General features: G+C 38.9%; 3 protein-coding genes and 1 long non-coding RNA gene across 6 annotated transcripts in view; 1 reads left to right on the forward strand and 3 right to left on the reverse strand.

The window, feature by feature from the left end:
- The window catches only part of LOC131327050 (receptor-like protein EIX2), a 36,402-nt gene extending 31,332 nt beyond the window's left edge, over window positions 1-5,070 (reverse strand). For 2 of the 3 annotated variants that reach the window (XM_058360044.1, XM_058360043.1), the window contains exons 1-2: window positions 3,148-5,070; window positions 2,944-2,986 (exon numbers count right to left, since the gene is read on the reverse strand). In XM_058360044.1, coding sequence (XP_058216027.1) covers window positions 3,157-5,067 — 1,911 coding nt within the window. In that variant the 5' untranslated portion in view covers window positions 5,068-5,070 and the 3' untranslated portion in view covers window positions 2,944-2,986; window positions 3,148-3,156. Of the gene's footprint in view, window positions 1-2,098; window positions 2,374-2,943; window positions 2,987-3,147 lie in introns of those variants that run through there. The other variant, XM_058360042.1, reaches the window with a different exon arrangement.
- A 13-nt stretch (window positions 5,071-5,083) lies between these two features.
- LOC131327859 (receptor-like protein EIX1) lies at window positions 5,084-6,368 on the reverse strand. The gene is made up of 4 exons (XM_058360986.1): window positions 6,289-6,368; window positions 5,506-6,198; window positions 5,153-5,407; window positions 5,084-5,096 (listed from the first exon to the last, which is right to left on the reverse strand). Exons 1-4 carry the CDS (start codon window positions 6,366-6,368, stop codon window positions 5,084-5,086), a joined length of 1,041 nt encoding a protein of 346 aa, XP_058216969.1.
- A 2,292-nt stretch (window positions 6,369-8,660) lies between these two features.
- LOC131327053 (uncharacterized) lies at window positions 8,661-9,023 on the forward strand. The gene is made up of 2 exons (XR_009200160.1): window positions 8,661-8,790; window positions 8,839-9,023. It is a non-coding gene; the product is annotated as an uncharacterized LOC131327053 (long non-coding RNA).
- Window positions 8,730-13,985, reverse strand: LOC131327052 (steroid 5-alpha-reductase DET2-like). The gene is made up of 3 exons (XM_058360046.1): window positions 13,607-13,985; window positions 8,843-9,359; window positions 8,730-8,794 (listed from the first exon to the last, which is right to left on the reverse strand). Exons 1-2 carry the CDS (start codon window positions 13,922-13,924, stop codon window positions 8,889-8,891), a joined length of 789 nt encoding a protein of 262 aa, XP_058216029.1. The 5' UTR covers window positions 13,925-13,985; the 3' UTR covers window positions 8,730-8,794; window positions 8,843-8,888.
- Between the last annotated feature and the right edge of the window lie 16 nt (window positions 13,986-14,001).

The raw sequence follows: 14,001 nt of genomic DNA on the forward strand, positions 1-14,001 counted from the left end.
CCATTGAGGAAGGCATTTTTGACATCCATCTGATAGAGTTGCAATTAATGAATAACGGCAACAGTAATTAGACTCCGAGCTAGAGATAAGACGAGCAATTGGAGCGAAAGTCTTCTCATAGTCAATGCCATATTCTTGGTTAAACCCCTTAGCAACTAAGCAGGCTTTGTACCGTTCAATAGAGCCGTTAGAGCGGGTCTTAATTTTGTATACGCACCTTTTTTTTAATCGACAATAAAAGATTTTTAAAATCTTTGAAAATAATTTTGTATATCCATTTTATATCTACCACAACTTTTCCAAAATATCATGGGGAAAGACTTGGAGTCAACAATGATGTCAATGAGTGGTTTTGTTGTTTCAAGATGTAATCATGTACGTCACGTTTCCACCAAAGCCTTGGAAATAAAGCAGGAGATTGATGCTTTCCACATCATAGGCACCAACTTCGACTACTTTTTCAAAATGGAGCCAAAATGCTACAGATTCTCGCCATGTTTACATAACGGCCGGTTTCATAAGTACTTCATCTGGTTTCATAAGTACTTCATCTTTTGGTACGTGTTTGTTGATCACAATTTCCTCTCATTTTCCTTTAATATATACTGTGAGCAACTATTCCTGGCAAACAACTTTTTCTGATTTTTTTATTGGGCTGAGAGGGGCGAGTAAACCCGTTCCCTGACCGGGGCGGGAGCGGGAGCACCCCGCATTATCAGGTCGATGTTCAAGGCGGGGTCTGTTTAGGGTCAAGGTATGACAAAATCCGCCAGTCCTTAAATTTAAATTTAAAGTGCCCCAATGCTTGTAGTAGTTTGTGTGATTTTTACCCTTATGTAAATACTCCGTAATACACAAAACTACATATTTCAAATGTCTTTCTCTTTTTTATACATTGATGAATTATTTTAATCGTAATCATTGAATTCTTGTATCGGTAATAAGTGTCTACCTCTGAACGAATCCAAAGAAAATGCAAAAAAACTGTGCTAAAGATAGGCTTGAGATATGGTAGTGCTTCAATACCCCATTAATATGCACCTATGTTAACTGTAAAGCGCATACCACATGCCCTCAATTGTGGTATGATGAGAGAAGACTTCTATAGAGTACGGTACAAAAAGAGATCACAATTCAATGAGTTGAGTGTTATTTTCTCAAATTTCTGATGTAAAATTAACACATTTTAGAAGCATTTCGACAGATTTTATTTTACATGTGTCCCATTAGTGAATTTTCTGTTCGGAACAGAGGACTGAGCCAAGCAGCGAAAATCACAAATCAAGGAGCTGAATTGGCCGGGACATCCTTTCTACTCTCTAGCTTCCAAAAGGAAATTTAAAAATAGAACAGAGAATTGGTAGGGATATTCACATGACAAAAGGCAATGTTTTAGAGTCCATCTCGGACAACTGTTAGCCAGTTGTTGCAATGAAAGAGCACTCCTGAAGAACATCAATCTTCTTGAAAGAGGTACGAATTAATCTTGAGATAATCTTAAACATCATCTTCGAATTACGAGTAACAGAACAAATAAACACATTGCCCCCAATAAATATACAGAACTTCCAAGCAAGAATAATTAGAGATGGCTACGGTTTCTGGAGTTGTCAACAAAAGCAAACAATTTTGAAATATCAGAACCATATTGTCTTCTAGGGGTATTAGAAAGGTTGGAGGTCATGGAAGAGGATTGAAATGTAACATTTTTGGTATGGATGAGAATAGACGACTTTTTGTTGGCAGCTTTCCAAATGTACCAATGAATGAGAGACGCTTTAGAAGTACGAAACCAAGGCCCCAACTATAAACAGAGAGGTAGACAGTGAGTTGGGGGGGCATATGAATCAATCCCAAACCAGATGGGCCTAGCAAAATCACAAAGATGAAAAATGGGCTTGGACTTTCGATCTCTCTAGGCTAAAGTGATAAATAGTACCCCAAAAAAAAAAAAATTACGATCCACCCCCTACTACTCCACATTAATCATGGCAAAGGTTTCATAAGAAGAGTTGAATTCTGTAAGTGAGATTGAGGTCAAAGTGCAGGGGTCAAGATGATGCTTAGCCAAAAAATGTTCCATGAACACTTCTTTAATATATAAAATCTCAAAGGGAGTAACTTCATTAATAGCAGGATATCAGTTTCACGACATACATAAAACACAAAAAGAAAAACTAGCAAGTCTAGGGTAAGAAGAACCATTTGTGATGCGTGTAGCGACCACTCTTCTATCCGTAAGACTATCAACAAAGGCTTGTGCTGCTAAGGCATGGACACGCTAAACAACCTAGCAGGAGAACCGGTGAGATCCTATTTAAAAAGTAGCCAATTTAGAAATCTTCTTGGAAAGGTGCCGCAACCAAACATTATCTGCAGCAAATCACAACAATTCTTATCAATAAGCTGTTTAAGTAGTAAGAAACCAAGCATGTGGTATTCAAACTGTCCCATTTAGTATTCTCAGTATGCCAGAACTATCCCCAATTCACGATGTACATAGTACAAAATAGAAGATTAAGTGCTCCTAAACACGTCATTTAATTGCAATGACACATTAAACTAGTATCAACTCCTTTGGGAAATATATGGAAGGTCTAGTAAAGAGAAGTAGCAAAAGCTCCGCAACCTCTATTGTAACTTGTTTCTAGGAGCTTCTTGCGAAAAACGAAAGCAAAAACAGAAAAACGGTCGGATAAACGTGACGATCGGATATAGCAAAACCAAAGTTAAGTCACCATCACTCTAACAATGAATGGATTTGCCAAAAAAGAAAAGGAAAAAAAGGGAGTGATGATATATGATCCCCATAATTACCCAATTAAATTGCATTTCTTGAAACTTATGCTAATCTTAGGATCCCGTAATCAAATAACGATAGCTAACATAGGGGGCATACCAAGCTGTTTAGTAGTTAAAAACGAGGGTAGAAGTACAAGTTACCATAGCAATTTCAGGACCAAAGAGTCTTGTTCTGCAACATGACCTGCACATACATTGTGGTTAGAAACTACGCGGATACATTCCAAAAACATTAGCAATGTTTGTGAATGAATCCTAAATAGGATTTAAAAGAAGTATTTCACACCTATACAATGATCAACCAAAAAATTTAAAGGAAGTCAAAATTCTGAAAATGATACTCACCGATAAGATCTAAAGCCTCCTTTGTAGTCTAGCCCGGTTCAATGCAATGGTCACATAGATCCAATCCATTATGTGGTTCAAGAACATGAAAAATGCATGTCGAGACCGACTATTGAAAAGTATAGTACCAAAAACTCCCCAAAATCCGAAGAAGAAACCAAGCCCCATGCTAACATAAAATCCTTGTGTAATGGAACTATCCTCATCTTCTGGAATGTTTTTGTCTTTGGGAGATTCTGCTGTTTTTTCTTCTCCTGGGCACTTGTTGGGAAGTGGAACCCCACAAAGTTTAGGATTCCCAAAATATGAAGAAGCATTAAAGCTTTGTAGTTGCGTGCTTAAAGGGATTTTACCAGACAAATTGTTACTTGACAGGTCCAAAACACTTAAAAAATCGAGATGAGCAAGGCTTCTAGGAATTTCACCAGAAAGTCTGTTTGCAGACAAGTCAAGAGATTCCAACATTTCCATCTGCCCGATATCTTGGACGATTTTCCCTGTCAAAGTGTTTCTCGAGAGGTTCAGGGAATGCAACCCTACAAGACTCCAAACTTGTTCAGGAATTTTTCCGGATAATCTATTGCTAGAAAGATCAATGATCTTCAGTAGTGCCAGATTTTTCCCGTACTCCTGGTCTTGTCCTTTCCATTGCACGAATGCATTAGCTACATATGTACCACCAAACTGCACAACGAAACCTCCATCACCAACATATGGTCCATAATCGAAAATTGTGGAGGCATGAGAATTCTTACTTTCCACCAGAGCAGTAAAATTGGAAAAGCACAGTGGTATATTTCTGGATAGACGATTCAAGGATAAGTCCACGATTTGAATATGGTTCAGATGACATATTTGTCTAGGTATGCTTCCATTAAACTCATTGGATCGAAGAATAAGGACAATCAAACTTGTCAGGTGTGTTCCCAACCATGTTGGTACTTTTCCTGTGAATCTGTTTCCTCTTAAGTCAAGAATACTCAGCATCGTGCATCTCTTAAGAGAAGAAGGCACTTCCCCGGATAAGTTGTTGTTCCGCAAGTTCAATGTTTGGATTTGACTTAGCGAGCCAATAGAGCTGGGAATTTTCCCATGAAAATTGTTATTTGCCAAACTGAGGATGGATACTTCTTTGAAGCGGGACAAACAATATGGAAGCTTTCCCGATAGTCGGTTATTTGAGAGGTCAAGATAGATGAGCTTCTCAACAGTAATGGCACATAAGAAAGAAAGCGAGCCTCTGAACTTATTCCCAGAGAGATTCAAAGACGATACATTTAGAGGAACTGGTGGTATTGGACCTGTAAGAAGATTATAACTTAAATCTATTGTGGGATACTTCTGAAACCTTAACGATAGATCAGGCAACAAGCCGATAATCTGGTTATGAGAGAGGTTTAGATAATCTAATCTCGGGGATAAATCCCATAACCAACTGGGAATATTACCTGCAATTCCATTACTAGAGATATCAAGCACCAAAAAATTATTTTGAGTTCGAAGCCACTTTGGGAAATGCGGACCCAACTTGCAAGATGAAAACTTTATAACATCAAGTTGAAAAGGAGGAACCCAATCAGAACTGAAGTTAAAAGTTAGAGCATTATAAGAGAAGTCCAAATGCCGCAAACTGGAGAGGTTAGAGAAGTGGGCTTCAGAGATTATGCCTTTTAATGAGTTGAAAGCGCAGCTGAAAGACTTAAGCATGTGAAGCTGTCCAATACTTCTGTCTATAGTCCCATTCAACTGATTGTTTTCAACAAATAAGCTTTCCAACGATGGAAACACTGAAAAATCGGAGAATGACCCTGTAATTTGATTCCTGGACAAAGAAAGAAAAACAAGACTTGGAAGTTTTCCAATGTTTTTTGGGAATGGCCCACTCAATAGATTATACTCAAGGTACAAACTCCCCAACATAGAAAATCTTGTGAAATCAGGCAACGGACCTTTAAGCCGGTTGTAAGATAAAGCCAAACTCTCTAATGAATTCTCTGCCCCAGACAACTTTTGCAGAAACTCGTGAAGCTCTTCCGTTAGATTATTATCTGACAGATCCAAAGATTGTAGATGACTTGAATTAACAAAGGATTTCGGAAGGCCACCTTCAAGTTGATTGCCACTCAGTCTGAGGTTTGTGAGGGAAACTATGTCTCCGAAGGCATCTGGAATCGAACCTTTTAACTCGTTATCTCCGAGGTCAATATAAGCAAGGCTTCTACTGAAGTTGAACAACCAGTTGAATATCAAAGAAGATAGGCTATTAGAAGTAAGATCAACGATGGATAGGGATCAGAATAATTAAAACGGAACGAGGGAAAATGAGTGATATCAGGAAGGGAACAATTGTATAAGTACAACTCGTTGAGGATAGGGAGATCACTGATGGATTGAGCCCAACCAGTTGCTTTACTGAGTGAAACCATAGAAAGGTCAAGGTGACTTAGTAAAGAAAGATGAGAAAGCCACTCAAGGTTTTCACTACTCAGCATATCATTGAAACTGAGATCAAGATGCCTCAAGTTGGAAAGGTTCTTGAACTGCTGAGGAATTGCGCCATAAAAACCAGCATTCGCAAGATTGAGGTATTGTAATCTGCGGAGGGATCCAATGAACTTTGGGATACGGTTTTCTGAGAAAAGATTCCCACTAAGGTCCAAGTACCTCAAATGGTGTAATTCAAGCAATGAAGGGCTAATCTTACCTCTCAAATAGTGTAATTCGAGCATGGTGACGTGACTCGTAGTATTATTGTGGTTGTTGCAGTGGACCCCTTCCCATTTGCAACAGTCATTTAGATCTTCTTCGTTATTAGTCCCCCAAGAAGAGAGAGAACCATAATCATCGATGAGAGCTTCTTTAAACTTGAGGAGAGCTTGTCTCTCCTTCTCTATGCACCTGATTATTTCTGCATCTCCAACTCCTGAGGAGGAGAGTGCAAGAGCAAGGTTCAAGTATGGTAAAACCACAAGAAGAAAAACATGGACAAGTTGAATAGAGCCTTTGCCTGTGATGATCATCTCCGTAAGCAAAATTAAGAACAAGAGAAGGCTGTAAAAACACAAAGCAAGCTATTGAGAATTTGCAGTCTGTATTTTTTAGTGCTGTTAAAACACAAAGCAAGCTCAATAGACTACTTGCTTGGCTCGTTTGGCTCGTTTACCACCCCTACCCAGGAGGAGGGTGGAGAGTCCTTGGAATGGTACAATCTTGTTCACCATTAGTCACATTTAAGTTCAAATTTTCCTTTTCGAAAAACGAAGTCATTGTTTACGATTGAATGACCAAGTCCAAGACTAAAGAAGCTGTCTAGGGGTTTCTCCGCTAAAAGAGGTTCTTTGCAAACTTCATTTTTTGCCAATTTTTCACCATTTAGACAAATTTTAGTCCGAATTTTTCCAAAAGAAAAATGAAGTCTTTGTTTACAATTGATTGACCACGTGCCAGCAAGACTATTTGAGTTTCTCCGCAAACTTTACTTTTTGACAACTTTTCTCTTTTAGTCCAAATTTTCGTTTTTAAATAAGGTCATATATGGTTTACCATTGAATGACCTTCGAGTGCCAAGACTAAAAAAGTTCCCCTGGAGTTTCCCCGCAACTTTCGTTTTTGCCAAGTCGAGTTGCTATAGTCCTTTTTTGCCCAAACCAGTGTGTTAATTTCTTTCCCTTCTTTGTCACATTGTATATATCAACGGGGTGTTCATATCGAATGATTGGAGAGTCTGCTTTTAAAACCGTCCTGCACCCCCGCACCCACCCCCGAGTATATGCTTCAACAAGAATGTAAATTAGCTAAGGGGTTAGTAAGTTAGTTCACAGGAGTTCAGAAGTTATCCATAGCCTTGAACCCCACCCTCGCCCCTCGAACTCCTGCCTCCACTTAGGGAGGAGGGTGAGAATACCACCTTAGCCCCTCGTGGTGTTTCTTTCCCTTAAGTTTCAATTTCCGTGTTTTGTTGTGTTTCCTTTTATTTCTTCCCTTGCTTCTTTTTCCTTGATGGAAATATTGTAGGAATGCCAACGGGTAGATTCGGCCCGAGTTTTTGCCGAACCAAAATGAATCCGAAATTTGAAAACCAAAGCAGAACTCGAGCCAAAGCCCAACAGGTTTTCTTTCACCTAGACCGTAAACCGAACACAACGGAGATTGGTTTAGTTTGGTTTTTTTTTTTTTTTTCCGAACCCTATTTTTATGTGTGTGTGCGCGCGCGCATATATGCATATACGAGAGTGTGTAAATATTTACATGAGGGTATATGTCATCAAGGATGGAGTCAAGGAGACAAGTGGCAGCGGCCGTCACCACAATGATTTTAGTGCTATTACTATATTAAAAAGAAAATTTTATGCCAAAACTATATAGACCTGCCACCACTGGCATATTTTAGACATACAAATCTATTTTAAGGTTATATGCCCTCCGTCTCATTCTAACGATTTATTTTCACATCAAGACATATCATAAAAATTAAGTTTTCCTTTATAAAATAAGTACATCATTAGTTGTCTCTATTGAATCTCGCATTTTTCAATGAATGACTATTAACTGAATTGGAACGGAGGGAGCATTCGTTAGAAAGTCGTGTGACTTGATGTTTAATTTCTCACACCCTCTCATATAAAGAGGTTAAAGAAAAAAATATTTAAAGGGTGAGGTCAGAACGAAATTTTGTGAATAATATTTACGTTGAAACACGTTTTCAACGTTAACCCATGAGTTGGGCTTGGCTTTTCAAAATCCTGGCTCCCCACTCACCTGTAGTCAACAATGATGTCCATAAAAGTTGTTTTTCCACTACCTAGTGCTTTAATATGTACTACTATCATGTTTGCGAGAAAATCTTATTTATAGAGCGATTTACGGAGCTCAATCCTGCGCGTCCAAAAGTATTTTAAACGGCCCAGATTAGAAACAAATTATTAGCGTTAAAAAATATTTATTGTCAATAATATTTTAAAAATATATCCCAACTATTGATTGTCGAAACGAATAAGTCAATCTCCATGTTTGCATCGAAAGTCTAGAGATGCTTTCCACATCATACCCATTAGCCGCCAACTTTTATTTTTCCAAAATCTAGCCAAAATGCAATAGTTTGTAGCTAGTAGTTAATGGAAATACTAGACGGAAAAAAAGGAAAACAATGAACAAAAAAATGAAGAGAAAATTTACCATTCGTAATACTCGAATTTACTATTCGGAACATTAGTCGAGGTGCGTACAATCTGGGCCAAGCATCCGATTATCATAAATAAATCTTACCGTTATTAAAAGGTACACTACCTCCTTTTTATTATCCAAAAATATCACCCTTTGTATTGGGAAACAAAACAGACATGTTATTCCAGTTTTTTCTATTTCTCCACTTTTCCTTGTTATTTTTCACCTAATTAATTTGGGTCCCAAACATGAGATTTTTCAGTCTTGACTCACACCAAACAGGTTCTAATCCTTTTCTACTGCAGCCTCTAACCCACGAACGAACAAACAATTCCCTTCGGCGCGCCACGCACGCACTTGCACACGCACAAGCACCGTATTTATTAACACAAAAAACAGTGCGAATAAACTCAACAATCTCAAGAAAGCCAACCTTTGATTTCATGTGCTCAGTTGTGCAGATTAGCTCCTGCTTACAAAGTAGTTGTTCGTAACTTCGTATCGATATACATGCAGTGTTTGTTGAAGAAAATTGACAGAAGTAGTTGCAACTTGAAGATTCAGCCTCCTTCAAGTATCTAGAAAACAAATGGAACCAAAGCCTTGACCTCCCCAGGGAAGTTTTCAAATTTAGAAAGATACCATTTTCTGGTGACGAAACTCCTTCCGGCCAAGTACAAAGCCACGCCCAATGCGCATGACAGTGACAACGCCGTCTGTGATACAAAGAAAATTCCCCAAAAAGCTAGGATTTCAAAGAGGTAATGAGGGCAAAGAACCAGATTGAAGAGGCCTCCTTTCGGAAGTTTATATCCTCTGTCACCCTTCTCTCTGAGTTTTGAAAGGAGGTAATGGTGGTAAAAGTTGCCGGAGATTCCCACTAGAAAGATCACAACCCCTTGATACTTCAAATCGATTGATGGCTGCGGAAGCCCTTCAGTCAAGTGTTGCACGTATATCATGCTTGCAGCTAAGGAGAAATAGGCACCTGAGATTAGAATGGCAGAGTCCAGGACCATGCCACCACTGAATTTGTGAACAAATAGAACCTACAATATTAGGATGCGCTGCACTGTTAAAGTGGGATTTCAACAACTCTATGACCATAATGCAGTATCTGGTAGCATGACAATTTCATGTGTCTGTGAGTGCCTATGGCTAGTATTTGCATTTACTAGATTGTGCTTGCATAACAATAAAACTCAAAAAGATACAAGACAATAGCAATAAAAAAGCACAAAAAAAAGAGAGGACGAATTCTTTGTTGGTTAGTTTTTGTCTACCTAAAGGAGAAAGAACCTAACTTCCTTAAGCGTTGAGGCGAGACTAAAGGGTTTTTTTCTTTTTTCTGTCGGCAAAACAAATTTTATTGAAGAAACTCGATAGGGTACATCGAGGGAGGGGAAGGGGCATCCAACCAAAAGTTCAATAAGAGAAGAGCAAAGAAAAGAACAAAATACATAAAACGACCCAAAAAGAATCCAAGCACTCCTGAACCACCTAGACCATTAAATGCAACCCAGACAACCCCCAACCACCTCAAACCCCAACGCGTCCGGCATACCCCCAATGTCCGTCGATCACTGCACCGCAATCTAGAGCCTCCACCACTGCCATTCTTCCTCCGGTAGTGGTAAGACTAAAGGTTCATCAAGCCAATTTAGTTGCAGGGAAATACGAAATTAGATTCATGTTTTGGTACCACGAGCAGTGAGCAAAGAAGTGTTGAATCGAAGGTTCACTCACAACATTGATTGGACTATATAGAATTGTTAACCCATTAAACAAGGCATATAGAGATTAACATTTTCAATGTTCTCAAAGTCGGAATAGGCGGTGCCGCGGTAGTCTGCCGCCTTGACTAGGGTCTTCGGCGTTACATGAGGTGGCGGGAAGATTAGTAGGCTGCTAGGCGGGATTAGTAGGGCAGGTGGGGACTACTCTGCTAGCCCGGGGACTTGTCGACGAGTCTATGTTGTAAATTTTCTTGAATGATCGAATAGTATAAAGTACAGGGTGCCAAGAGTTTTTTTCCAAAAAAAAAATGTGTAATGACCTCCTAGTTCTCTTGACAATTAAAATCCATAAATCACAGCAACACAAACCTAAATCGCAGCAACGCAAATCTCTGGTAAAGTAATAATTATGACTAAAGAGGATAACGTTTTATGTTCTCATTTTGGATGTATGCTACTTAATCAAACTATGGAGGAGGGGGAGTATTATTTAATATTAAAAGACCCGCCTAATATTTAGGCACCAAGCCTAATCTTTAGGCGCCAACTAATCGCCTAATCATCGACTACTCGGCCTAGGCGCCCCTCCTTAGCCCGACTAGCACCTAGCATTTTTTATAACCATGGCACTTCTATCTCAGACTGGAGTTGCAAACATACTCAACTATAGTTGCGTGGAATTTGTAATCAGAGATTCACAACTTCAACTGACCATAACAATTAGAAGAAGCACGTGTTGGACAAAAATATGGAGTACTCTATAGGAGAATTATTATATATTATCCGCACAGTTTCCATCCAGATAACTTTTCTTTTCAAATCTGTAGGATGCCTCCTGTGACCATCTTATTAGATTCATTTCGTTAAAATTGAATGAACTTGACTGTGACCAGTTTCTTATAGAAGTCTGACAAAAATACAGGTCGCTAAGGCTGTATATATATGTTGTTTGTTTGTGTGCGTGCGTGTGTGTGTATGCATATGTGATTGTGTGTGTGTGTGTGTGTGTCTTACATATTACATGTGTCATGTCTGTCTTACATATGGATGTGTACATCTTACATATGTGTCATGTTTGTCTTACATATGGATGTGTACATCACTACATCTTACACATGTGTCATGTTTTTCTTACATATGGATGTGTACATCTTACATATGTGTCTGTATATGTTATTGTATATCAATCTTACAAGGAAAAAAAAAGAGTTATATTTTCTCCATACTTTTTTTTTTTTGTAATTTGAACCATGTTAATTATCTCATACATTCACATAGAAAATGTCTTTTTAGCAGGTGTTAAGTTGTTCATTATTTACATTTGGCAATTTAAGCATGGAAAAAAAATATTTAATTATACACGTGGTGTGGTGTGTCGACCATCTGGCAATTTAAGCATGGAAAAAAATATATTTAATTATATACGTGGTGTGTCGACCATCGCATTACAAAAGCGATGTTCTAACCTCTGAGCTAAGCGAGCTCCCATCACACAAATTTTACACGCCGTATCCCCATTTTTTAGAATACCCATACTCCGTGTTCGTGTCATGTCCATATCCATGTCCGTGCTACATAGGTCCAGAATGAGCCCAAAATTTGAGAAACTCGATGGTCAGGTTCCTCCTTAAAACTGAAGTAGATTTGGACCCAAACCGGAATTTGGTCACGACTTACCAAGTTCTCCCGCAGTCTCCATTTTTTAGCCTTGTTTGGGTTCAAACTAATTGAGTAAATATTGCACTTGTCATATTTCTATTTTCTCTTTTTACCCTTCAAGAACATCATCATTATATTTTCTTGTTGCTAGTAGTTAATTTCAAAAGATAATGATAAAAGAGCAAAATCATCAATTTTAATAGTTATTCTCACTGTCTCTCTATTCTTACTCTAATCACAGGCTTTGGTTAGAACAAAATCAGATAGCATACGATATATGCGTATCAACATAATGAGCTAAGAGCATCCCCAATGGGGATGTATTTTAGAAGAGGATGTATAGTTATTTTAGATGTAAAAAGTGGTTAAAAGTTGGTTGATGTAAAATAGAACCCATCCCTATCCAATGGTGAGATGTAAAAAAAAGATGAATAATTAACCAACTTTCCATTCTCTTTAATTTTCCTCAACTTTCTTAATCCTAATTCAAGTACTACTTCCGTTGAAAAATAATTTTGGTATCCGGTAATTGAGAACTTAAAAAAAAAAAAAAATTCCGGAAAAAAAAAATACTTCCGTCCCATATTTTTGTTTTTACTTCTCATCCACTTCAGTAACACAATTTACTTCATCCATTTAGATCGTGGTTGGTTGGTACCGATAATCGGATCTTGACTAACGCACAAGTAAACATTACAAATTGCTTCATCTTGATCAGAGTTGAATGATTTTTCTCTCGCACTACAACTTCCGTCTGCCATAATTGATACACTATTTTTTTTGGAGAGTGTTTGTGGAGAATGGAGAAAATTTTTGTTGTGTAAAATCCTCTTAGAAACACACATTTATAGGTAGGAAAAAAATAATTACCGTTGCTATTTTTTTCTATTTTTTTTTATCCGTTGGCAGCCAACGGTCGGATTCCCATAAATAAATTTTAAAAAAAAAAAAAAACCAACGGTCGGATCAAATGATCTGTTGGCTCACATTACAACCCACTTTACTCTTTCTTTACTGTCCTCTCTCTCTACGAACAGAACACAGAACCAGACCCCTCTCTCTCTCTCTCTGAACCAGGAGAACCCCCCGCCCCTCTCTCTCTCTCTCTCTCTCTCTCTCTCTCTCTGAACGGAAGAGAAATCTTGGCTAGAACTCGATGAGGAAAACGAAAGGGGCTGGACGAGGGTTTCTGAAGGGGCTGCACGACACTTCCATCTGCTCCGTCCATGAATCGTCAAGAATCGGGGTTGGAGATGGTGATCTCCAGACCTGGAATCAGTTTTCGGCGAGCTTCAGGAGTGTTGAAGATGCCGGCGTGTTCATCAAAATTCCGACGACTTTCCGACGAAATTAGGTAAATTCCGGTTGTCCAAAATTTTGGTATTTTTAGTTGGGTGATGATCTGTCAATTATAGCTGTAGTTAAATGGGGATGGAAATATCCATCTCCTTTTCCATCTCTGCCATTTTACCACCTGATTTGTTCCATTTTACATCTCCATTGGAAGGGTTTTTTTTTGCATCTGGTGCTATTTTAAGTATAGCACCTGGTTTTACATCCCCATTGGAAATGCTCTAAGAGATAAGGGTGGAAACGAGTCGAGCTTTGCAGTATTCAAGTTTGGCTCATTTACAAACAAGCCGAGCCCGGTTCATTTACTAATCAAGCCTCTATAAACAAGCCAAGCTTATGCAAACGAGCTTCAGAGTGTTGGGCTCAACTCGTTTACCACGCGAGCTCGCCTATAAAAGAGCCGAGCTGAGCCGCTGGGCCCGAGCCTCGAGCTGCTTGCAGCCCTAATAACAGATCTTAAAACTCATTGAAATTCCCACAACATTTTCCACAAGACTTAGAAATAAACAGAAAATCTACACACACAAAAAGTGGGGAAACGCCCTAACCTCCAAGATCCTTTTGAAGAAATGGATGGTCAGAGCCGATTTGAGGAGCAGAAACCTGAGGCCACCGTATGGGAAGAGGCCAAAGGAAGCTACTCCGGCGAGGAACGCAGGTCCATACAGGAAGAGCATGCCCGTCTTGCTGGAGAGCTTGATCTGATTGGATTTGGACTGGGAGTTAACGTTCCAGAACTTGGAATACTGGAGGTGTTTCCCGATGATCTCCGAGAAACACAAGTACGATAGGAATAGAAGGGTTATCGGAGGCAGGGCTCTGATGTATGCAGGGGGAGGCTGTTGGAATAGAAAAGTATGATCCATTCTCTCTCTCTCTCTCTCTCTCTCTCTCTCTCTCTGCAATTTGTGTGGATAGGGAAAAAGTATGGGGGTTTGGGCAA

The sequence above is a fragment of the Rhododendron vialii genome, chromosome 5a (assembly GCF_030253575.1).
Source record: "Rhododendron vialii isolate Sample 1 chromosome 5a, ASM3025357v1".
NCBI classification, from domain to species: Eukaryota; Viridiplantae; Streptophyta; class Magnoliopsida; order Ericales; family Ericaceae; genus Rhododendron; species Rhododendron vialii.

Bases quoted from the DNA above. Each gene is read 5' to 3' on its own strand.
- LOC131327859 (XM_058360986.1), bottom strand. From the start codon at position 6,368: ATGGTGAACAAGATTGTACCATTCCAAGGACTCTCCACCCTCCTCCTG. The intron at 6,199-6,288 runs GCAAGTAGTCTA...GTGTTTTTACAG, and splicing joins AAACGAGCCAAACGAGCCAA to CCTTCTCTTGTTCTTAATTT. The intron at 5,408-5,505 runs GTACTTATACAA...TACTTCTAATAG, and splicing joins CTCCCTATCCTCAACGAGTT to CCTATCTTCTTTGATATTCA.
- LOC131327052 (XM_058360046.1), bottom strand. From the start codon at position 13,924: ATGGATCATACTTTTCTATTCCAACAGCCTCCCCCTGCATACATCAGA. The intron at 9,360-13,606 runs GTTAGGGCGTTT...CTAATATTGTAG, and splicing joins TCTTCAAAAGGATCTTGGAG to GTTCTATTTGTTCACAAATT.